The 24,276-nt window shown below is 49.2% G+C and overlaps 2 protein-coding genes across 5 annotated transcripts in view; one reads left to right on the top strand and one right to left on the bottom strand.

Annotated features, from left to right (window-relative positions):
• LOC126544386 (uncharacterized) overlaps positions 1-24,276 on the top strand; it is a 206,226-nt gene that overhangs the window by 24,883 nt on the left and 157,067 nt on the right. For all 4 annotated transcript variants that reach the window (XM_072284956.1, XM_050191697.2, XM_055062542.1 and 1 more), the window contains exon 2: positions 3,100-3,294. In XM_072284956.1, the coding sequence (XP_072141057.1) occupies positions 3,292-3,294 (3 nt within the window). In that variant the 5' untranslated portion in view covers positions 3,100-3,291. The remainder of the gene's footprint in view (positions 1-3,099; positions 3,295-24,276) is intronic.
• The window catches only part of LOC126544393 (G1/S-specific cyclin-D3-like), a 57,250-nt gene that overhangs the window by 21,572 nt on the left and 11,402 nt on the right, over positions 1-24,276 (bottom strand). Inside the window, exon 3 of the mRNA XM_050191707.2 lies at positions 13,053-13,209. Within this exon, the coding sequence (XP_050047664.1) occupies positions 13,053-13,209 (157 nt within the window). The remainder of the gene's footprint in view (positions 1-13,052; positions 13,210-24,276) is intronic.

Below are 24,276 nucleotides of genomic sequence, written 5' to 3'. Positions count from 1 at the left end.
AATCAGCAAAGAAACAGGGCAGTATATTTTTTGAAACTGCGGCAACTTGAATCGAGAGCCATCTGGAGGCTCCGCCACAAACAACGCCGAGCAGACGGAGACACGACGTTTTATAGAGGTCTTCGTTCATACCCAGTTGCACAAATGTGGTTCAAGAACTCCGCGTCAAACTTTAGGAAAGCTCTGGGTAAAATTCTGTGGCAAGACTAACTAACCTTCTAGCCTCTCTAATGATGGACAGTACACGGATTTGTATGAACTTAGGCCTTTTGCCATCCAACGGCCATGTGCGGGCTTCATGCGCAAGGACAGATCGGTCTTTCACATCGAGATGTATATGAACGCCATGTTAATGACCCCTATTCTATCGAGAAATAGAGCTGTAGACGTTACAATGGCCCACCCTGTAGCGCGATTACACATGACAGTACAGAATTGACGCAGCGTCGCACCACATGACGAGGGCACCCGCATCGTCATCGTTGCTTATCGTCAGCCTCGCGCGATACAGACGGCATTGAGCAGGCGTCGTCTGTACCGCGCGAGGCCTGACGACAAGCAGACGATTTCTCACTGTGCCCCCTCTGCCTTCCCTTCTCTCATACGACACCCGCAGAGCTCTTTCTATTCGCCTCTGACGCAACCTGCGGCCATTCATCCGACAAACTATTTTGTATACGGAGGCGACCATGGAAGTGAGCTGGGGAGGGCAGACATGTAACAACACGTGTAGCGCGTCTGAACCTGTTACCGCTTGGCCTTGACACGGGCAGACGAAGCACGTTGCCCCTTCCCAGCCCAGATGGCGTGCAGGTAGCAGCCGCCCTATGACATCGCGAAGCCAGTGTAATTTGCAAAGACAAAAGAGATCTGACCGAGCGACGAACCCTAAAGAATACCAATAGGGAAACGATTGTTATGCAATGATTTTGCTTTCTTTACCGACCAAATAAATACTTTATATATTTGCAAGTTCGATCGGTGCCTGTTTTAATGCAAAAGCCTGATAAAACCACGACCTTCTTATGACGCATCCACTGCTATCTCAAACGTAAAATTTTCCCTGGAGGCTTCTTTATATCTAAGCTATGTGTAAGTACGTCGCCTGAATATTCGTTGTAGTTCGCCTATAAGTGTTCGACGGATAGAGCTGTATCAGCGAATCACTCTTTCTTAGCGGCGAGGCTCTCAGACAGCGAAGTGCGAAGGTTGGTACGAATAGGTTGCAAAAATAGCATTACTTGTGTAGAGCTCAACGAGAAAGTGAGATGGCATTTGTTTAACAATATAGAGGAATATCCTCACCCAATTTATGCTCGCATATCTGAAACATGACAATTAAATTCTGTTTCCTCTGGCTTCATTACCTGTCACTCAATATATATATATATATATATAGTCTGGGTTTTAGCAAGCAGAAACATTTATGAAGACATGTTAGATTTCCAGAGCGATACAGCAAAATTGCAACGTAGATGTTCTTATGTACATTTTACAGTAATTTTAACTTAGCTATTGTTTTTTCGTGCATAGCTATATCAGCTAACTCTTCGTCTCGAAATTTAAAGGTATTAATTTCGTGTAAGCTAATATCCGAAAAAATCCTTTCGTGTCCTCTTGACCCCACTTCCCCGCCCGATGATACTCGGGCCGACCTTTTTACGCAGAAAAACAAAAAAGCAACCGACCAATCACATGTGAAACTTGCCAAATTCGGCCACTGCGAATATTACATATGCAGATATCTTGGAGAGTTTCCTGCAGACGGAATCGCCCAGACTCGAGAACTCCAAGAGTAAGACTCGCAATGGTTTGACAGCCGTATCGCATGAGAACGGCAACAAATATTATAGCGTTCGAATCATAACGACTGTTTACGGGCTGGATCGCACACAGATCAAACAAGCGTTGAAAGGCAACATATTACGATGATCGTGACGCGAACATTTCTACACACTTTTCGCATGCTGTAGCTAGCTTTTGAAAAGCCACGCTTTTTCGCAGAAATCGCATATGGTCGCTATCAACTGTAATGCCTTATATCTAATAGGGTGCTATACAGTAAATGAAACACTAAATCGTCCGTGCAAGTGACGTCGTAAAAATAGGCAAGAGCGGCGGCAGACGTTCATATAGAAAACATACGAGCACGCTCAAGAGAACAAATGGTTGCAGACAAAATAACGCCGCACGTCTGCTTTTAATATCAAATCTAAAGAACGAATGGTTACAGACAGAAAAAAGAAGACGCTTTACGTCTGCTTTTCAAATCGAATCAACAGGGGAAGGTAGGGGGGGGGGGGGGCGCCAGAAGAGCAGACGAAAAGTTCACGCATGAGAAATAAAGATGGCGCGCGCGCGATCCCGCCGCGCCATCTGGCGTTCCGCTATAGTCTACACTAAGGCGTTTGTCTTTCTAAACCGTGTGGCGTCGAGAGGGCGCCCAGCTCCTTCGTGTATAGAGTTTTCTTTTTTTTTTTTATGCGCAGGCGCAGAAGAGCTGGAACCGGGGATTCGTCTGCTGCAGCAGACGTGTGCGCTCAGCATCTCCCGCGGCGCATTGTCCGTCTGCTACCATAAAGAGCGCGCGCAGGCGTCCCCTAATTTGCATACGTGGTTGGCGGAGAAGGGTGTGGGGAGAATAAGGGCTGGAGAGCTTTGCAGATGAGAAATGGTCCCCACATGGGGTTCTACGGAGGAAATGCCGAGAAAAAAAATTCAGTGGCAGCAATGATCAGTAGGGCTTAGCACTAGACAGCTACATTTTTTTTTATTTTTTTGCCGTAGGAAGACTTGTAACACAATGAAATGACAATGATTTGCTTTAGGTCATCTAAAACTGTCCAGAGCTACGACGGACATGCAGATGATATGTCTAAAATTGATTAAATGCGGGAGGACGAAGTGAAAAGCTGTGGGCTTGAGATGGCCATGAAATGTCAGCTGTGGCAGTGTTGTGTAATGTAAGATATGGCATAAAATTTTGCAAGCTATAGTTGAAACTAACTTAAGCGTGTTCATTGAAGGGTTTCAAGCTTCTGTGAGCAGTACAATCACATTTCACATGTACGCGCTTTTGCGTTAACTTCGCTTTTCCAGAGAAACGTACGGACCTCACAAGGGGGCTAAACTACCGAACGATCAGCTGCTGGAGGCGCCGACAACCAAAGGTGAACCACTTGGTCTGAACAGCTGCCATGACAAGACGATTGAACACGAGAAGCATCACTTTCAAGAGCATCCAAGCACACAGTAAACCCGTAATGAAAGCATCCCAACAGGTACAAGGAAATGGTGAGTACTTCCGTCTTGAGAAAGTTTTCTTCACACCTTACGGGACTGCTAAAGCGTAGTTTACGAAGACGAAGTATTACTAACACACTTTGTGCTAAACGGCACAAGCAAGAGAGCAGCTGTTTCATGTAAAAGCTATGATGGAGACGACATAAAATATCGTTAAAGCAAATGTGCACGAAGGCGAAGACAGTAACAACTCAGCAGCTAGGGATGGGAGCACATGCTTTTTAAAACATAACGTGCATCCTGCCACACAGAGACGGGTACGCACGTAGCATGTGATGTTACAAAACCTGCTCTTTCACGTCCGCGCATGCGCAATAGAGCGTGCTGAGACACTTCCCGCACGTAGACACGCTTCTGTGGTGCATCTGCCGCAGCTTCTCTCCAGCAGACGGCTGTTCCTTTTATTTCTACGCTGCTACCATCTTTCCGGCAAACCTCGCGAGGTCATAGCAGTACATAGAGACACCCCGCTTATTTCGTCTCGCTTACTTACGTCGCTGCATACGCGCCCACCCTCGCTTATTCCTCTTCTCTGTCGCCATAACTCTACGCAACAAAGCGATACAGCGGCTGTTACCTCCCTCCCTCACCTCTAGTTCCCGTTCTAGCAGACGACAACAAAGACAGCAGACGGCATCACTCAAGCGCGCACCACACCACCGCGGTGTGCAAAAAGCCAGGCAAAGACACCGGTACCTGGAAGCGACGAGAAAGGCACAGGCAGGCAGCGTGGCGTTTTGTCCGGTTGCGCGGAGAGCCCCGCTGCTTCGAAACAAGCGGGCCGGCTGGATTAAATGACGTCATGCGTGACGCCACGTGCCGCGCGACACGCGCCCCTCGTCACGACACGCTCGCGAAGCTGCAGCCTGCTGTCAGGCCAGCCACCATTTCTTTTTCTTTTTTTCCTTTTCTCCCATGCATTTCGATTTCGACTGCGACGAAAAACCCCGATGTTTGCGCTTCGCGACCGTGTCGTCTGCGAGGGCAGTACGCACACGCACACTGCAAGGCTGCGGCATCCGTTTGTAGCGCCCGTCGTCTGCTTGTTGCTGCTCGCTGCTTTGCTCCGTCTGTCTGCATTTTGCAGCGCTACATTGTAAATTACGGTACAGGTCACATGACTAGCAGAACTGGTGAGTTCAGTCGCTTCGAACATATTTGTTCCAAGTGTCCTCTTTCAGGATCTGCCGTGAACAAATCAGTGTTCACGCCACATTTCGAGGTCTCAGCGAAACGCCCTTTTCCAGAACATAAATTCCGTCCACGCCCCCCACTGCGCCTTTTAAACAAAATGGCACCCTTTAAATCAAATACGTGATTGCTATTTCATCTAAGAAGGCAATATTTATATTTCACATAAGTCTAGCTTGCAATATTTGTGCGTATAGTGGCATGAAAGAGCTGTGTGTCCTTAGAAGACGTCGCCGGATAACACGCAGTGAAAAAAAAACAAAAGGATTCAATGCTGCCGCGATCAGCAGTAGGCAGACGAATACACCGCATTGAGCAACAGATAAACCTGAACGCCCACGGCAGACAATGATCATGATAGCGGTCATCCGCTCTGAATCGTGGTGGCGACCACTAGACACTTATAGTCTGTGTGAGTTGCTTACGTGTTGCCATATTGTAGCCTAGAATCTTGCTTACCTGCTTTATTTCGTAAACAGCTGCCCTGGCAGCGCCATCTTGTGACCGATTCTTCCACCACAACGCGTTATCTGACGCAACTACATACATTCATGATTGTGCTTTTGCCCAGACGCTCTTGCACAAGCAACTCGATACCGCAAAGCAAGTTTTTGCAATAACAGTTATGCGCGGTCTGGCTGAACTCCACGTCAAAAGATGGCGCCACCAGCTATGCTTGGTCACGCCTGCGTCGCCGCCATTCTTCTTGGGAAGAGCGAATTGTAGTGCAAGAAAAGGCACAAGAGACGCAAGACGACACAGGGTTCATGCGTGTACGGCCACGCGCAAACTCTGAAGTGCCTCAGGAAGCTGCCTGCTGCCTACAGAACGAGACAGACGAGGCGAACTAGAAAGCGAGAAACGATACTATACGATGGAAGCTGTAGAGGAAAGGCTTAAGCTCCCCGACTTGTTTGCATGGCGGCCCGTGTGTAGAGAAGTGAGAGGGAATGATTGTGGGGAGGAAGAAGCGCTATTTTCTGCAGCCCTTTAGGGAGCACGGATCAGCGCCTTAAAGTGAAAGGAAAATCGGCAGGATAGATTTCAGGAGCGGGGGCGGGTGGGAGGAGAGAGAAAGTTAAGAAGATCAGCGGGTGGTTCGGATGTCCGGCAGAGGCCTTAAGGTCGCGGGGTGCCCGGCGCTGAACTTAAGCCTCTAGTGGGGTACTCGCGTGCCGGTAGGGGTAGGGTGCCTGAATACGCCGGTCCGAGGGTGGTCCCGACACAGTGAGGTTGACCACCACTCTACGGCGGTACTAAACGAGAACGCTGGCTCGACTCGTAGAAGCTTACGCTCGAAATAAGAATGAAATAGCTAGATAAAAAAGAAAGAAAGCTAGAAAGCGAATTTGCCGATGACGCGATTAAAAGCCACCGTCACTGTTTCGAGGCTCCGGAAGCCACTAAGGGAAATATTTATAAAAGAAATTAGTCGTGCAATGTTGTAGCGACATGTTATCTCTTCTCCTTTATACCAGTCACGACAACAGCTTTCGTTTTCAGTGTTTGCAGAGAAAACATTATCCTTTTCGTGCAAATTATTATTATATTTGGTCGGAAAATATACAAACATGAGAAAAAAAAGCAAGCAGCATGCAGGCTACTGTTAACAGAAGGGGCACAACACCTGCCTTTTCCTCAGGAAAGAGAGAACAGAAATACAAATGGCAAAGGATATTTATAAGAAAGACGCGCACAGATAAAAAGTGCATGCGTCGGTGGCTACGCATCATACATGTCGGTCATCAGACATAACAGGCCTGCAGCGGTCATCAGACGTAAGTTTGGACAGCACTAAACTGACTGCATGGGGCAGAACTGACGTGGAAACGTGCTTATACTAAATAAAAGGAGACATTGCGGTCATTACGAGAACGCGTCAACGCAGAAGCCAGCAAACCTTCTTACGCATGCAGATGGGCAGCGTTGGGCGGGCGTCCACTAAGACACGACGAGCACGATCGATCCGACAACTCCCCTGCGGGGGTCAAAGTTCAAACGGGCCGGTCACCAACCCTTTGCCTCCGTTCTACGCCACAAAAGCGAGCTCGTAGCGGCTGGTGAACTTGTGTCTAGCCACCTAGAACCCCGCTACACCCAGACCGGCTTGTCGCATTCATACTATAAAGGCCCGTCTCGGCACGCCGGTAGTTCGTCGGGGTGGCTCTAGGGGGCGCCACAGGCAGGTGACGTTTAGCGACGCTCGGGGATCTCGACCCCCTCCAGCGCCGCCTGGAACCTTGGTAGTCCTACGGGCGGCTTGGCTATCTTTCTCTCTCTCCCTCGCAGGTCTGATCTTTCTCTGTGCTTAAAAGCGACCGTTCAAAGAGCCCGAACACCCTTCTCTTCAATTCACGTACCCCTTTGCTGCCCTTAGGCCACCTGGGGTGCATGTTTACTGGCCCTTGTGGCTCGAACAGCGGCCTACGAAAAAAGAAATAAAAATAAAGTATAGCGGGGGCGGGGAGGCGGAGACAAAAAATTTTCATGGGAGACGTGGATGCGATGGGTTTTACCGATACGAAACTGCTCGAATGTCGATACGTATCTGACACGCACGGTTTCCTAAAGCCGTCGTTTGCGAGACGTAAAAGGACGCAAATTACGCGTAATGCCATCCGGTTAGGCTCGCACGGCAAAGTATCGCATAGTAGAGCGACGGTCCACGTGTCTCTAAATATAGCAATATACTCAGTGCAGAGAACGTTGCCTCATAAGGGTACTTATGTAGTATGCTGAAGAAGACGCGAAACCGTATGAAGAAACCATTCAACACGAAATAATTGCCCTTGCTCTTCGTTCATCTCGCGTTTTTCCGCCGGAATAACATATGAACAAACTAGCCGAGTAGCAAGTAGCGATACGTTTGTGTGTACTTAGATTTAGGTGCACGTCAAAGAACCCCAGGTGGTCGAAATGACTCCGGAGCCCCTAAATTACAGCGTCGTTTCATAGCCCGTGTTGTTTTGCGACGTTAACTCCCCTTTCATATACTTTTTTTCTTCATCAGGGTATATAATGCGCGGGTCCTTGCACTTCAGCCCCTGGTATGCTAATAATTTCCGTGTAAAGCTAGCCCTGACATCCTGACTTGGAGATCTCATGCTCTGCCAGTCATCAGCATCACCATTAGCCTATTCGATGCTTATACAGCAGGATGGAGGTCTCCCCTATTGATCTTCCCTGCTTTGCGCCAGCCGACTCAGTCCTATGCCAGCGAATTTATTCATTTTAACAGGTCACCTAACCACCCACGCCTCTATTCCATCGGCACCCTGTCTTTTAGTATATTTGTTAATAGACTACCAGTTATTTGCTTATCAAGAGCGAGCTGCCCCCACCTGCTTACCTATCCATACTGTGACCTTCCTGCATTTTAGTGTTATGCCTAGCAAAGTTTTAGTGCCACTCAGATCATGTTTAGAGGCATAGTCAAAACGGAAAGGGAAATTCACAGGACGAAGGTTTAAGATAACCGGGCCGGAAGGGCACACTTCGTGATATACGTTTGTTATCTTTTCAGTCCTGGGTAACGAGCTATCCGTTTTGATCATGCCTCATCAACTGGACCAAACGAATGCCACTCTAAACCTCTGAGGCAAATGAGTAACGAAACGTTTAATCACGGCTGAAGGAAATACTGAAAGGAAATCAGCGCATCCCACGCACCATGCGGGGAAATCGATTATGAGCGAAGATTTCTTTGACGCTTACTGAAATGCATTCACATCTCTACTTTTCTGTGGGTCAGCGCTCCTTGCTCAGCACATGCTTTGTCTCATCTTAATTGTTCCCTTCCCCTTATTCTCGACACTTCGCTCTGCTTCTGTTGGCGAGTTTTTCCGTTTTATGTCGCCGAATTCGCTTCTTACCTCTTGTCCTGCTTGTCTATTCGGCCACCTTGCCCACTGGCACATACCCATCCTATGGAATTGGCCAAGAATGTTCACGTGTCCAGTGGCATAAGACTAGTTGCGAATACCAATAGTGTACCAAGTAGTCTATACGGGTACATACCCAGTACCCAAGTCATATAATCGTAAAGACATCAGCAGCCAGTACCCGCAAACTGCTGGGAAGAGGCCGAGAAAACTCCTCTATAAAGTTAAGCACGCAACAATTTCGCGAGGCTTGTCGCAAGTCTTTAAAAGTCAGCTGAATTTCATAGTACGCAAGGCTTCAGCGACCATCAGCAGCTACAAGTCACCGCGGTAATACTTATTAACGAAAAAAAAAAAAAAACCAGTCCGCTCGTCAACCGGCAAGCAGACAGCTGAAAATAAACTCAACAGCCGGTCGGAGGGTTGCGCTCTCGTGGCGCACGTGACAGGCGCCAACACTCTCGTAGACTGTATAGTTGCAGCATGGATAGATATGTAGATATGTCCCTCTGTCTACGGTGGGGGCAGGGGACAGAACAATCGATTAGCGGCAAGCACCGCTATGCTACGGCGCGTGGTTCGCACCTGGGTGCCTTCGCTTAGCGCGAAGACGAAAGCTAGGAAAGGGAAGGGATGGAAGCGTTCGGGAACCGAGACATGCCGAAATCAGTAGCGGTGAGCGGGCGAGGAGCAACGTCAGAGAGAAGAAAAAAAAACACTAACTACAGATATTTGAATAAGATGGAAACAAGCAGAAAATGCCAGGCAGAAAGAAAGCAGCAGAAAACGAAAAAGGTCCACGAGAATCGCTTGGAACAGAAGTTGCAGGCTTCTGCACCGCGGCCGACAGAAGAGAAAGCAGAAGGGCTAAAAACACAACAGACGAGCTTCTGGCACTGGACAGACGACGGACAGACGGCCGGAGCAATAAGAACGCGAGATTATCGGGCCACTGAACCATAACAGCTGAATAAATGAAAGAGAGAAAAAAGAACAGACTCACTCCGCAGGGGAGCTAACAAGAGGGTGTGGTGTGCGTGACGCAAATGGAACCAAGCGGTAGCCAGCTCGTCACGGCGTAGGGCGAGTTCGAGAAAAAGGGATCCGCTCGCAGCTTCCGTAATCAGAGCGCCCCTCTGCTCCTCCAGGGCGTTCCGCTATGACGGACTGGTTCGCCAGCCCTCCCCCTCCCCCACCCTCCGCTGAGTTCGACAGCTCTAAGCTGCAACGCAAGCCCATTCTCATCCGCTGAAATAATCGCAGTCCAAACACAAAGGGACCGGGCACGTGCGAGGTTTTTTTGTATGTGCGTTTAACACAGAGCGGGGAAGGATCGGATCGAGGATAACCTCCGACGTGGAAATCAATAAGTGCGTGCCACCGGGAGAAGCGAACGCAGATGAAGAGCTAGAAAGACCGGAAACAGCTGGGTGCAGAAGCCGACGAAGGTGGTAGGGGGCTCTAACCCCGCTTCGAGTCCCCACAGATCAGCATGGATGAGACCCTCTTTTATTTTTATATCTCTGTTTGAAACTAGCTCACTGCTCCATTGTTTAATAACCACCTATCGGCATAGTCCTACCTGTTTTAAGACGCCGAGCATGTGAATTGAGCTGGCGGGGGCTGCTGTTCCCTCTTTCTCAAACGAGGAGGACCCCCGTAAAAGATACCGTAGATCGGTAAACTATGCTGACCATAGCAGACAAAGATGCAGACGACGTAGAAGACCAGGATAAAGGTAAGCCTTGGTTTCGCAGCGGCAGCCATCTAAAGGAAAAAAAGAAAATAAGACGGACGAAAGCAGCAGACGACGACCTCGCACGACAACCTCCGCAAGGGGGGGGGGGGGGGGGGAGTACAGAGGACGACGCAACAACCTAAAGCGCATGACAGCAGAGGTGGAGCAGACGACATATCTCTCGTGCGGCTAAAAGAAGCCTACATCGCAGAAGCCTGCCTGCAAAGGCATTCTATCCGCTAGCTATAGGCCAAGGCGGGGGTCGTTAACGGTAGTAATAAAGACTAAAAACTCGTTCCGGAGGAAACGGCGGTGCGGTGGCGCGCGACACAAAAGACGTGCAGCACGCGTACGGCGTGTGCCGGGTGCCTTCATTGTTGTACCAGGAGGTGGGGGGGGGGGGGGGGGTCTGAAGGTTAGGGCGGGGAGGGAGGCGGCAACAGCGGTAAGAACTCCGATGCATCCAGGTGTTCTGTCCGGCGCGTCATGCCATTGTCCCCGCATAGCAGTATAGCGGGGACGCTTCTGGCAATAGCGTTGTGTGCGCGTATGCATGCACGCACCGAGGTTACAGCTACAGACTGGAAGGCAGGGAGGTCGCTTCTGCACACGCCGCTCGGAGCAGACGCGTGGCAAGCACTGGAGAGATGAATCGCGTACGGAAAAATAAAAGAATGGAAAAAAAGAAAGGGGGAGGGGGGTCAGCACTTCACGAACGTACATCAGGTGATCTCTTTTTACGAGCCAAAGAAGCACGTTGCCACCCGCAGCCTCAAGGATAAAATGATGTACGCGCGCAAGACCACGGAAGATGGCCTTTGATGTAGAGTGAAAGCTTACGTCCTTCTCCCCTCCCAACAAACGCAAACCACTTCCTCTGCCAGACACAGCGCGGAACGTTTACTCAAGCGTGCAGGGAGGGAAGCCGCAAGTCAAGCCGATGCCGCAGGACACCAAAAGCCGCCACCAACACGAACAACCGAGGGGCGAGGTGGGGAGAAGCGTCGACGAACCCTGGCTTCGGGAGCAGACGACACTTTAGAGGAGAAAACTTCGCAGGTATCGTATGCACGTTCTCGCGCAGACGGCGGCCCACTCGATGACGCCAGATGCAACGGTTCTTCAAACAACCTCCTCCCTATATTTTTTTTTCTAAGAAAGAGAAGATCCCGTTTTTTCCTCGCAAAACTTGAAGGCCCGGGGTGAAGGGAATCGTCCGGTACAGCTGCGGTAAGAGATTCTCTGTTAAAGGCGCCTACGTCCCTTCGGCCTTTTAAAGAGACCGGCTTCCGTATAGGACGCGTACGCGAGAGAACTGGTTTGGGGCAGGTGATACGTACGCGAGGAGCCTTGCAACGGGAGAGTGTGGGGCATTGTTCGACGTCGTCTGGCCCCCCGCACAATGGCCTCGCGCGCGCCAGGCGTCAAAGCCTGTTATGAACCTTGCGTATTGAAACAAGCGGGCAAGTGATCTTGCACGGGCATTGTTGTTAGAGAGCCATGAACACCGGTCTTCCTCATACCCTTTCTACGTCTCCATTCTGTTTGCGTTAGCTTATTTCTCTTCTATGGAGATTAGCCCGAAGCACCTGGACGCATGTATCGCGTCGAAGCGGCCGCAGCTCAGGGCCCTTTCTTACTTCTAAGGCACGACAGTATCCTTTTTTTTTTACTGTAATTACACGTAAAGCTTCGAAACTGCCCCCCCCCCCCCCCCCCTTAGCGATAGCCCAGCGGCTAATGGCATTGCGCTGTTAAATTGAGCACTAAAAGGAAACACTAAATCAGTTTAGATTGATTAAGCATTCCTTGAAAACTCGATTTTCCTTGATTTTGCTATAATGGATGGATTATTAAACCCGAAAATGTCAATTTTGAAGTTAAGTTTTCTTGAATTTCGCGCCGAAACTCCAGCGCTCGTACGTCAGTGTGACGTCACAGATTTAAAAAATATTTTTTTCGTATTTGTGCCTCCTTGGTTTGGTTAAAGCCAAAGCCATTGGTTGACTCTTTTACAATACATTTTAGTCAATTTTTACTCAGAAACAATTAACAAGGCCCTAGCAGACACCGTCAAAATCTATGACGTCACGGCGGCCTGTTGCGAGAACTTCCAGGCGGCGTCGCCACCCGTCTTTTGTATTTTTGCGGCTTTCCTGGCTTACCAAGTGCCTTAGTGCGGTAAGCGTGGCCTTTATTTTTTGTGTGTTGTTGTCTAGATGAGGAAGGTAATGATACGGAGTGCAATCATTCATCTCTTTAGTGTTCCGTTAAGCACGAGGTCGCTTGCTCGACTACCAACCGCATCGGCCCCGTTCCGATATGCATGGAATAGGAAAGAGAAAAAAAAAACGTTCGTGTACCATGCTTTGGGTGCATGTTAAAGAACCCCAGCTGCTCTAAATTAATCCGCAGCCTTCCACGACGTACGGGGAGCATAATAAGAGACTGTCCAGTGTTTGGGGACGTTTGGGGACACACAGTTCAGTATAAAACTTCGGCACTGTTTTTCTCTGTGTGCGTCCTATATGTTACGCCCACTACCCGAAGTTCATTATAGCGTGCGCTTAAAGAAAAGGACACACACTGGCGTTCTTGCATTTTGCCTCCGCTGGAACTCTACTGGGGCTCCCAGGGATTGCAGCCGCGACCTCGAGCTCAGCATGCACAAAGACGTCGTAGCTGATCCACCGCAGCGGGTTACGCAAAGCTGGTCGTCTTCAACGCACGGGCAGTTACGTTAAGTCCAGACCACCGTTACAGTTCGTTGCACATAAACGAATCGACAAATATGCGCGCAGTTGTTTGTTTCGCAGTTCTCCTCCTTCGGCTGCATGGCGGCTCCGATCACGAAGTCCGGTGTAAGCCGCACGTACTAAAGGTGCCGAAATCAGCTGGAGCATGTACTATGTACTGTAAAACGTCAGTCGATCACCTACCAGAGGCGCACAGGGAGATGAAGGTGTTCGCGTGCCTCCGCACGGTGTCGCCGCAGTCGGGGAGACTCAACATGGCGACCAAGTGGTCGACGAAGTCGTTGGCCACCACCGACGCCACGTCCCAGTTGAGCCGGTCCAGCACCTGCAGCTCCCAAGCCTGCGACCGAAGAGAAAGCACGCGCATAGTTGTGAGCTATTAGCGCCTCCCTATATGCAAACAAACAGACACACGCACACACACCACACAAATGACACATGCAGTGACTTGCATTTGCGGATCGGCATACGACAACGCTTCAACGTCTTCTATAGTGTCCGGCGCCTGTGTCTGCGGTAAACAGACGTCATCTTTTGTGGCTGTGTCCTGGTACTCTGGAATATCAGCCACTGCATTCTCAGGGAGGGCAAGCTCAAGGCTTAAGTTAAAATTAAATTATGGTGTTTCACGTGCCAAAACCGCTGTCTGATTATGAGGCATGTCGTAGTGGGGGCCTCCAGAGATTTGGAACACGTGGGCTTCTTTAATGTGCACCAAAATCTAATTACACGGGTGTTTTCGCATTTAGCCCGCATCGAAGTGCGGCCGCCGTGGCCGTGATTCGATCCCGCGACCTCGTGTTCAGCAGCCATAGCCACTAAGCAACGGCGGCGGGTCAAGCTCAAGCCTTATGTTCCAGAGGGCTAGGCCTATTGGATAACGGAAAACCAATTGGCTAATTCATTGTTGCAGTATAGCAACATCACATAGGGCTGCATGCGTTAATGTAATTCATATCGTATTCATTTTATTGCGATAGCCATTGTATTAAGTTCGGCTACCCGAGATTACGTACACCTGTGCTTCTGCATTTCGCCCCTATTGGAATGCGGACCGCGGTATTGAGAAACCCGGGAACTCGTTCTCAACCAGTAAAACAGCGTATATATAGCCTCAAGCAACCACTGCGGTTGTTGTAACGAAGTTTACTGTATTGGGGCCGAAGCAGGCCCGAAAGTACCCAAGTGACAGAGCAAGGGCGCAACTACATCCCGCGTGTCCCACCCAGTTAAGCTTTTAGCCAAGCTGACACGGTTGTAAGACCAGCGGTGTTAGGATATCGTGAGACATCTGAAGGCCGAACACCGTATTATCATCGTATCTTGAACCGCGATTTTCTTTTTTCTTGAAAAGCTTCGCTGACCTTAGCTGGGTCCCGCGGCGTACAAAACGGCGACACATAAGCCCAGACCTATAGTTCAAAAAGAAAGAGAGAAAAAAAAGGACGACTCGGTTCGTGCTGACGCGTTTACCGCGCGTGCCCTTTGCACGGCTTTTCTCGCGCGAGGTGCGAAGCGGCGGCGACGCTCTGGCGCCGACGGCTGACACCGCGGGCGTCAGTTGGGCGACGAGACGTTGCGAGCGACTTCGCTGGAATGCCTCTCTCGACAGGCGTCACCGACGCACGGGTAGGCACGCGAACTCGGGGGGGGGTCGGAATCGACGCGCGTGTATGGCATATACGTATATGCGTTGCATTAACGAGCATGTGGAGGCCATATACAATGAACCCAAGGAAAGCGTAAAAGGAATTAAAATGTTTCTTTTCTTTTTCAATCGAAGTATATAAATCATAATGACGAGGAATTCGAAAGGTGGGAGAAAAGGCAACTTGCCGCCGGTGGAAGCCGAACCCACAACCTAAGTATGTCGTGCGCGAAACTCTACCGTAGTTAAATGAAGAAGAGTGGGCTAGCATGCGCATTTTCGAAAGGTGAAAAAAGAGAAAACATTGCCTCTATCACCTCCGCTGAATCATACCTATATACCGCACGGCTGGACGCTTTAAATCTTGCGCAACAAAAGTGCAGCAAAAGACTCTTGTACCTTTTTATGCTCTACCAATTGAGCTACGGCGTCATCTGATCACTCGTCTAAAGAAAACGGAAGACGGCTGTGTCGATGCAATCGTAAAGTTATCGCATTACATGTTGCCATAAAGTCATAGACTGCGACAGAATCTTAGATGGGTCTAATTACGAGCTTATCGGTAAAGCAGCACTACGTTGCATTCTAAGAGAGAAGAAAAAAAAAAGCGCCAGTCTAACAGCTTTTGACATCCTTTTACTCCACCGAAACGCGACTGAAATGAGAGAAAACCATCCCAAAATTCGTTACGTCATACTGACGAGATTGCAGCGCCAAATTAGGACAAGCAACGATTTTATCTCTATAGCAATCACCAACACTGTACGGCAGGTTAATGAAGCGCTCTAGCGTTCGTATAGAAGAGCAGTATCGCTGAACAGAATTCACCGTTCTCGAGACAACCGACCATCCTGGGGGCTGTTCCACGCGGCCTAGACACGAATCTCGATTCCACGCAAACGTCGGCACTGCCGATGACCTTCGTCATTATCATCATTAAACTTCACGGTTTGACGCATTCGGTTCAGCGACATTGCGAGGCGCCGACATTTCGTTTCAGTGGCGCGCACAGGCGACACGGGGGAGTTCACGACATATGAACGACGTCAACTATATCGTACATACGTCCGCAGTAACAGATTCGGTTTGAAGAAATATGCGAAGTGCACTACATATACACTGTTCAACTCGAAATGGCACACACATGCCAGACACGGACGTCAAAAGCACGGCGCTGTCGCTGACTATACTGCACGCAACTGCTCGTGAAGTTTTGAAGGGCTTTCAAGAATTCCAAATGAACTGCTACTAGGTTTAGCTCACCGAATTCTGTGCAGGCTAAGGCGGTTAAGGAGCGTTCGTACGAACGCCTGTTCCAGTTACTGTGACTTAAAGGGCAACTCCGGCGATTTTTCAATGTCCATTGTTCTTATTAAAATGTTGAATATATGTTCTCCATTGCACTCTGATTATCTGGGCCAAACTATATGGCAGCAAGTCATACAGTTTTCTTGAAAATGAATTTTAGAGATCAGTTGCGTCTCCGACTCGTGGCTTTCTACTTGACACCCTGTGTTTGTGACGTCAGACACTACACCGCCACAGCCGTTGAAATCGTAGCTTAAATCGCAGCTGTCAAGTTTGGAAACTCTATATAAGGACTCATCGTATTGTTAGGAGACATCATCAGCTTCGCTTCTTCGGCGTAAGCGCCAAGTGTACTGCGTGGTTAGGACGCGTCCTGCGCGTTTACATTATGGTAGTGCAGGATATGACGTCATCGACCGATCGTGCCCTCACACGAATCAGCTACCCGTTTCGGTATCTCGTTTATTGGTTTTTAAAATTATTGATGAATTTCTATGCAAACTGAATCACCCTACCGATGACAGGACTGTCAATGCTATAGTTGAAAATGACAACATCCTAATATGGTTAAAAAAAACGCCGGAGTTGCTCTCAATGTGCCTCGATTAGCTACGCTATAATTATCACCAAAGGCAGTGCGTTCGACCCCCACCAATTTTGGTGCCATAACACCGCACAGTAAATTTTGCGATAATGCCGCACATCGGATTTGTCGACCCATGAGTCAGTTAAATCTTTCGCTTTAATAGGAAGCAGTGCGCTTGTGGGTTTGATCCCCTACCTCCTCCCCTCGCTTGGCGAACTCTGTCGTTGTGTGTCCTTGTTTGCACGGTAGTGAATGCACGGCCTAGTACATGGTAGTCTCAAATATTTGTGCACAGTTGCATAGAGCCCACCAGCTAGCCATGTACAAGTCGTTCAGCAGGAAAAGACAGACGCACTTGTTTACTCGAACACACACTCCACATATTTGCCGAAGGTTGCTATAGGACCCCTACAAAAAGAAAAAAAAAACAGCACACAGCGGTCTTGCTTGCGTACATAAAACACGATTTGCCCAATATGTCCAACCGTTTAAGCAGCTACCCTGCACCGTTGTCCGTATTCGGTGAAGCTGTTCAAGTATATCTCGAGTATACGTCCAGATATCTCGCTTTCCCGTAACCACTGTAGAAGGAAGCAATGCGGCACTTGTCTACAAAGCGACGAGCGCCAAGTCCGCGACTAACGTTACTTCGTGTATCCCTGGGAAAGTGCCAACGACACGCAGCGCAACCGATTGAGTCAGTATACTCACAATCTCAACATTGAAGTGACACAATCTCGTAATTGGAGTGACAAGTGCGAGCAACATGAGGATGCGAGACGGCGCCCTGAGCAATGACGAGGTTCCCCCGCCCGCGTAGCTCCGTGAGAACGGGAAAGGGGGCGAGAGTTTTCAAATTCTAGAGGGTCACGCTGGCGACGCGTGTTTCTTGGCTTTCGCCAGTACGAGGTGACAGCTAGGATGCGTCGTCAAAAAAAAAAAAAAAGGAGACAAATAAGCGTGTACGCGCTACATGTCTCGCTCAGGTGTTTCACATGTGACACTTGTGAGAACGTAAGGGTTTTGGTGAAACACATGCTTTCTTTCTTTCTTTATCGTCGACGAAGCAGTTGCGCCGCAAAGTTGATGAGAAAAACAATAAATTTGCGAACCAAGCGCTCGCGAGATGCGCGTTATAGTGTAAACAAACAACAATGTCACAGCAAAGTGAAAGAAAGAAGAAGACAGCTTCCGGCAACACGCGTATAGTCTTTCGTACCTCCAAGGACAGCTCTGACAAGATGAAAAGGGAAACAGTGAGAAAGGCGCAAAGCAAAAAAAATAAAAAAATAAGGTACAATGGGACTGAGCCGCCGAACGGTGTTTTCTTCTCAAAGCCCCGGGACAGCTGTGTTCGACGATGGCGCGTTTGTCTGGCTTGACTCGATCTCGTCAGGCATGTACGAGAAACAAGACCAGATGAACGGCCTGCGTCGAAGCGCAAGAGGATTCAAGCGATCCCGCGGAGGCTTTTTGGAAGCTCGCCAGGACAGATTCGGAGGTGTCACCGCGGTACGATCAATCGGGGTCCCAACCCATCCGTATTACGCAACCTGATTTCGTTACGCGTGACCAGTGTTTTAGCGCGCCCATATCGAAAGAGGCTAAACAGGACAGACCAGGACTGGAGGAACAGACGGCCTCCCGGACAGATCGTCGTCTGTCCCAAAGTCCCTATTTTCTTTTTTTGCACGCGCAGACGGTTCGCTTATTAAGACCACGAGGAGGAAGGACGTAGGGTCGCAACCGAAGCCGAAGCCAAAACGAGAGCACCGTGCGCAAACGCTACCACGGGTTCGTATTTAACAGCCTAGTTGATGCTCTCGAGTGCGAAACGCGAACATCTTCAATCATAGCAGCAGCACAATGTGGCATTGTGTCGGGAATATCGCAAACACCGTGCGAACTTCTGTTTCTTGCAAAGAAGAAACCAACACGCATTCGGCGATGCGCGGGCGTACTGCACTATACACGACGTCAGAAAAGACAAGTCTATTGGGTGAGCTACGTCTGCCTCGAACCACTCACGGAGTCGCGGCCCCAAGGAAGGCCCGGATCAGCCGTCAAGTGCGAGCAGCTGGAAATTGAGCGTGCGTCCTAACGCCGGACGGTTTATGGTCTTCGAAAACGATCTTGACATTGATGCTAATGGCCTTGTGGTCGCCAGCAGAGCAGAAGACAGGCTTTTGGCTGAGGCGATCTTCTGAGGGTGTCGATCTTATAAAAGGAGAGATACATACAGATGTACAAAACGAGATGTAGTCACTCGTATACGCGGGACTCAGAGCGTGCAAGCATCGCGCGCTGATTTGCTTCGGTGACTCCAAGCCCGGTTGGTGGAGACGGAAGACCTGTAGAAAGCACCAGCTGGATTTCTACGTGGGGTCTCATGTCACGGAATCCAGGACTCGATTTTGACTAAGGCTTTTTTCGTCCGACTTAGCAGTGCCTTTCTAGACCTATGACACAGCTCGATCTCGGCAACAGAGAGGGGAGACAATGCACTGGAGCGCGGATTTCGGCTCGATGACAGGACTGACCACGGCCGCTGGAGAGTCAGTATGGCGTTTAGGTGTTTAAAGGGCCCCTCACGAGGCCCCGTAGTAAATTTTAGTCACACGCTGCAAGTTGTTACATGTCCTCTGGTGAGCGTTCTGCCGCAAAAAATTTTCAAATCAGCTCATTAATAACCGAGATAGAAATGTTTCAGTGCTGCGAATCAATTATTTCAGCAGGCGGGCTCCACTGCCAAGCAAAGCGCTTCCTCCTCTCGCGCCGTCTAGCCTCCGCAAGCGGAATTCCTTCCCCGCGTTCTCCCATACCGGAACTCGAGGATCGCGTGACGCATACGTCACACGCCCCGCCTTCATTTTTTTTTTCTCCTCGCTTTCCTTTTCGGCGATACGCACTTCCGCTGACAGCGTCGCGCGCGAGCTGTTGTCTCGTTCGCACACGACTAGCGGTATATTTCAATGCTACACGAATACTGAGGCAGAACAAGCGGATCGCACAGCATGATCACGCGCTGCAACATGGTAGAAAATGGCACCGTTTCGGTACCTACGCACGTGACTGCACGGCCATGGGAACAAGCAGACGAAGCGGAAGTACCATCTCTCTTGCTTCGGTACGAAGTAAAACAAAAAACACGCAAAAATTCGTTTGTGTGTTTTATTATTTCTCTAAACTTCAAATATCAATTAAAACAACAGATCACACAAATAACAGATGGTGCCTTGAATAATTCTCGAAGTGACGTGTCACCACGAGCGACGTCACACTGCGGACCCGAGTACGTAGACGCTGGGACGCGAATACGTCACCATCTTGGAGCGCAGCGGCCGCGAGGAGAAGAAGCAGCGTTCGGATTGAAATTTTATACCTTTCCGCGGCGCGTAGCGATGTAATTCTTTGCAAACACGATCGTTGGCGCGCATTGTATTCTCTGCCCTTGTCAGCTCAAGATGGCCAGACCTGGTGAGGGGCCCTTTGAGAAATGTACAGTGCTCACACACCAACTCGCCCACACAGCAAGCTGCTGCACCGTCTGGAATATGCAATTACTGCCGGTAGAGGTCTCCAAAATGATGGCCCAAGGCGTTAAATACCCAAGCTGCCACCACAAAGATATGACTATAGGACCCACAGATGCGGATTTGTTTCTAATTCAACGCTACCTATACGCGTTCTTACAGCGGGAGCCTTCCCACCCACGTACACGCACCGGCGCTACCCAGAATGCCTCGCTAAACAGGTATCCTCGCTTTGTGTGCTATTGTCATCATAATCATCATGACCCCTTATGTCCACTGCGCGGGGAAGACCGTCTCCCAGCCTTGTCAAATCACTCTTGTCTTAAGCCGATTCCATCCAATGCACGCAAAATCTGTAATCTCAGCACACAACCTAATCCTTCACTGCTCTAAACAGCGTTTCCCTGTCCTTGGGAACCCATTCTGTTTCTATATATAATTTAACTATCAGCGAGTGCTCTGCGAAATTTATAGTGTAAACTTGGGCGACTTGTTTCAAGTTCGCTATGACGGCAACACAAGGGCACAGGACAAACGCTGTCCAACGGCCTTCTTTTTCTGTGTTACCTTCCCGTTTGCCGTCACAATGTCCGCTGCGCATTACGCGGCCTGCCCAGCACAATTTCTTCTTTTTAATCTCAACCAAAATACTCGCTGACCCGTTTGCTATTGCGTCCGCACCGCCATCTTGCTGCCTCGCGCAAGGACGCCGCTGATGACGCTGATTAAGAACGGGGCGGGGTCCCCTAGCCGCTATGCTTGCTAGCGGCGCCACCTGGTGTTGCAGTTGCGTAACGCTGCTAACAGAATGGAGGAGTGGTACGCGTGCCCACCATACGCTCTTTATGTAACATAAAAAGCGCGAGGAACACGACAGAATGCAGCAGAATTGCGGTCTCCCTTATATACTATCTGCATCCCACTCGCAAGAGCTGATTTGAATAATCGGTGGCTAATGGTGCACGGCGGGCAAATGGGAACGTCAAGCAGGCCCCTTATCTCTCAAACACCTCTCCCGCAAGCTCCCCACCCCATTCGATGTATGCGGGGAAAAGGAGCCGGGCGTCAGCAGGTAGCGATCAGAACTGCTACATAACGGTGAGAAGCAGTAGATAAGGCAGCGGAAGAGAGAGAGAGATGAGAAAAGCATTTGTCAAGTTGCCGGACTGACTAACACCAAAGCTTCCGCCTTTCAAGACGGCTGCAACCGGACTGCGTGCGGCAGTTTGTTCGCCAGCTCGCACGCGTAGTTTAGGAAGCCTTCATACGCACACGGGACGGGCTCAAGCGCTGGCGTAGGCACGCACGTGTAGGCTCCACCGTAGCGTATAGTTGAGGAGACAGCGCGCTCTCGTGGAATAGAAAATCAGCTTATGGCGCGTAAGATTTTGACAACGATATCGCTGGTCACCAGATGGACGGGAAGTCATTGACCGCGGACATGCGAGCCGAATTGCGGACTTTTTTTTCCGCTGCAGAAAATGCGAAGACAGAACGTTAATGAAGTAACGAGCACGACAGAATATACGGGCAAAATGTGAAGCAGAAGCAGAAAAAAAAGGAAATACAACCGTGTATGCGAGAGAAAGTAAGCAGACGGAACACGGACGGAAAGTTAAGTAAAAGAGCGAAACAGACGGCTAGCAGAAGTGCACAGAAAAAGTAGCAGACGAAGCAAGCCCAGATGGATGCTCACCGGTGCAGACGAGAATAAAGAAAAAGCAAACAAAGGAGGCTAGGCTACGCCGACCGGACGCAAGAACTCAGAGACAGACGAACAGACTGTCCAGACGGCGGTGGGGGCAGCCCATTCCGACGTCAACAGTCAAGCCTTCAACACTCGCCGCCACGCGTTCCCCGTTTCAGACGGGCGTGTGCTGGGCGCGTGGAATAGCGGGACTGCAAAGCGTTCGGCAACGCACTCGAAGAAGAAGCGGGACGAACAATCCTTTGACAGCGGTAACAAAAGTGTCAGGGACGGTCTCGACCATCCTGGACAGAAGTGTACGGAGCGCCGACCAGCGTCTGGCTCCTCCAGCCTCGTACCCTCTCCCAGCGATCGGTCTTCCCCGGTGACCTTTGCCCCCCGCGGCGAGCCGTCACGAAACCCCTGTGCTCTTTCAGGACGCCTCCTTTCGTCTATCAGGCCCTCAGCTTTCTCCTGTAACGCCTTTCCGTGCGCGTGGCTACTGTGCTCCGCTCTACGAAATCCGTGCATCGCTGTCAAAGCTACGGATCGCGTCAGCCGCGCAGAAATGTGAAGCAGAAGAGATGGCCCACTGTCCAGACGTGCCCGTACACTGTGCGCCAGTAATCCGGCCGTAATCCTTTCATCGATCCGTCGTCATACAAGGGGAGGGATCAATGGCGGAAGCTTGGACGAACTCCTTTATTATTCGCTTGGTTATCGCTCCTGATTGGTCGACGCGAGGTCAGAGGTCAACACGCTGGCGCTGCGGCTACGGGAATTGGTGACCCCACTGGGCGAGGCGCGGAACCACAGCTAGCGAGTTCCTTATAAGGCCAAATAGAACGCGGCTGTATTGGCCGCTAAGCACCGCTGAACTATGATTTTGAGAGCGTAGTCACAGAGGGCAGTTGCTTTGCGGTTCTGTGGTCGCAGCTTGCACAGGTTCCGCCATACTTAACCGGAACACACTTAGAGAGGCCTCCTTACCTCGACAGCTCCTAATCTAAATGCTTTGTAGAGGATAAATCGTTTTGCTCAGCAACAGCTACAGTGAATTTTATGTTTATTTTTTTTTTGCATTGACAAGAAAAACTTAAAACCTAGTGACTACAGAAAGCAGATTTTTTATTTGTGCCGTCAATTTCTTTTAGAAATATGCTTGAAGATAGCAATAATAAGAACAAAGCTCAACTACTAAGTTTACAAATTTGTAACTCCGCACTGAAACTCGATATCAATTCTGCAAACCACAAATGATACATACAAAGCGGACAAAATGTGATGAGTCATCATACACCGCTCTAAAATATATACCACTAATCGTGAGTAGGACTTTACCGAAACTCTCGTAAACATTTTACCAATTCCACGTAAGCTGTAAATTAATTATTAAGTTTGCGTGCTTTAGGTTCTCTAACAGGTGCACTTTACAGAACTGCGATACCTGTGTTTGGTGCGGGGTTACGAATTTGTAAGTTTCGTGCTTGCGTCCTTTACTTTAGGTTTACAATTATTTGATAATCATCGTGCAAAATTACAGGCACTAAACCAGAATTCTGCTTCCTAGAGTAACTATATTTCTATCTCAAATGCAACAATTCTATTTCAATCCCTCCAGTCATGTGACAGTCCTGGTCTGTGACAGCATGTCTGTGCTTTAAATGTATTTGATTAACGAAATCCGAGCTAAACCTTTCTTTAAGCGCATGTCTTGCTTCTTATGCGGATGCTGCTCGAGATTTGTTCTTGTTGGGTTGCCTTGAATGTGCCAGCTTAACGAGTCTGCAGTCTAAACCACTCAAGTTTTGCTACTTAAAACTTGCTTTGTTAACATTAAGCCACTAGATGTTGGTTTTCGTCATTCGGTTTAAATCTGAAGGCGGCTGTACTGAATTATAGGGTCGTGGCCGGGTACAGTATGTTATACCACTGGCCTTCGACACGTCTGGTTTCAGAATCAAGCACCGCTTTTAGCCTGAAAGATGTTGGTGTCTTGTATACAGGGATTCGAACCGACAACCTTGAGAGCACGAATCCGACGCCACTCCGTTGGTGACTAGGTTCTCGACAAAGTCGCCAGGTCACTCCATTTTCTTTTCTTTTGCGGGCAATCGCTAAGTTACGACGACGATGACTAGCCCGTAATTTTGCTTTTCTAATGTTTTAAATGTTCCCAGCTATCTTTCTCAATATTTTTTAAAAACAAGAGCTTTAAATTGTCTCTTAGACTGGCGAGTCAACGACGGAAACGCGGTAAAAGAAAACAACCTGCGATTTTCCAAAACGGTGTGAGATCTGAAGACCGCGCTTCGCCTAGAAAATCAGCTTTTGATGCACCCCGTTGGCTCACAAATAAGCCCTGCTATGTGTCTTTGGAAGGCTACAGTGACAAAACCGGAGTGCGAGGCATTGTAATTAGCCAAAGTCCCGCAATAAATTTTACCAGATCAATTTACTGGCTATTTACGTCCCCGAATGTGTCACTAAACCTGACGCTAAGACTTAAAAGAAAAGTCGGGGAGGAGGCAGTTTTTAAAGCGACAATAAAGCGAAACAATAAATCAGTTTAGACTAATAAAGCATTGTTTGAGAACCCTGCAGGCAGTCATTTCAAAATAACAGTTTGATTATTAGATGAGAAA

This window comes from Dermacentor andersoni, chromosome 10 (genome assembly GCF_023375885.2).
Source record: "Dermacentor andersoni chromosome 10, qqDerAnde1_hic_scaffold, whole genome shotgun sequence".
NCBI classification, from domain to species: domain Eukaryota; kingdom Metazoa; phylum Arthropoda; class Arachnida; order Ixodida; family Ixodidae; genus Dermacentor; species Dermacentor andersoni.
This window is presented reverse-complemented; position numbering and strand designations above follow the sequence as displayed.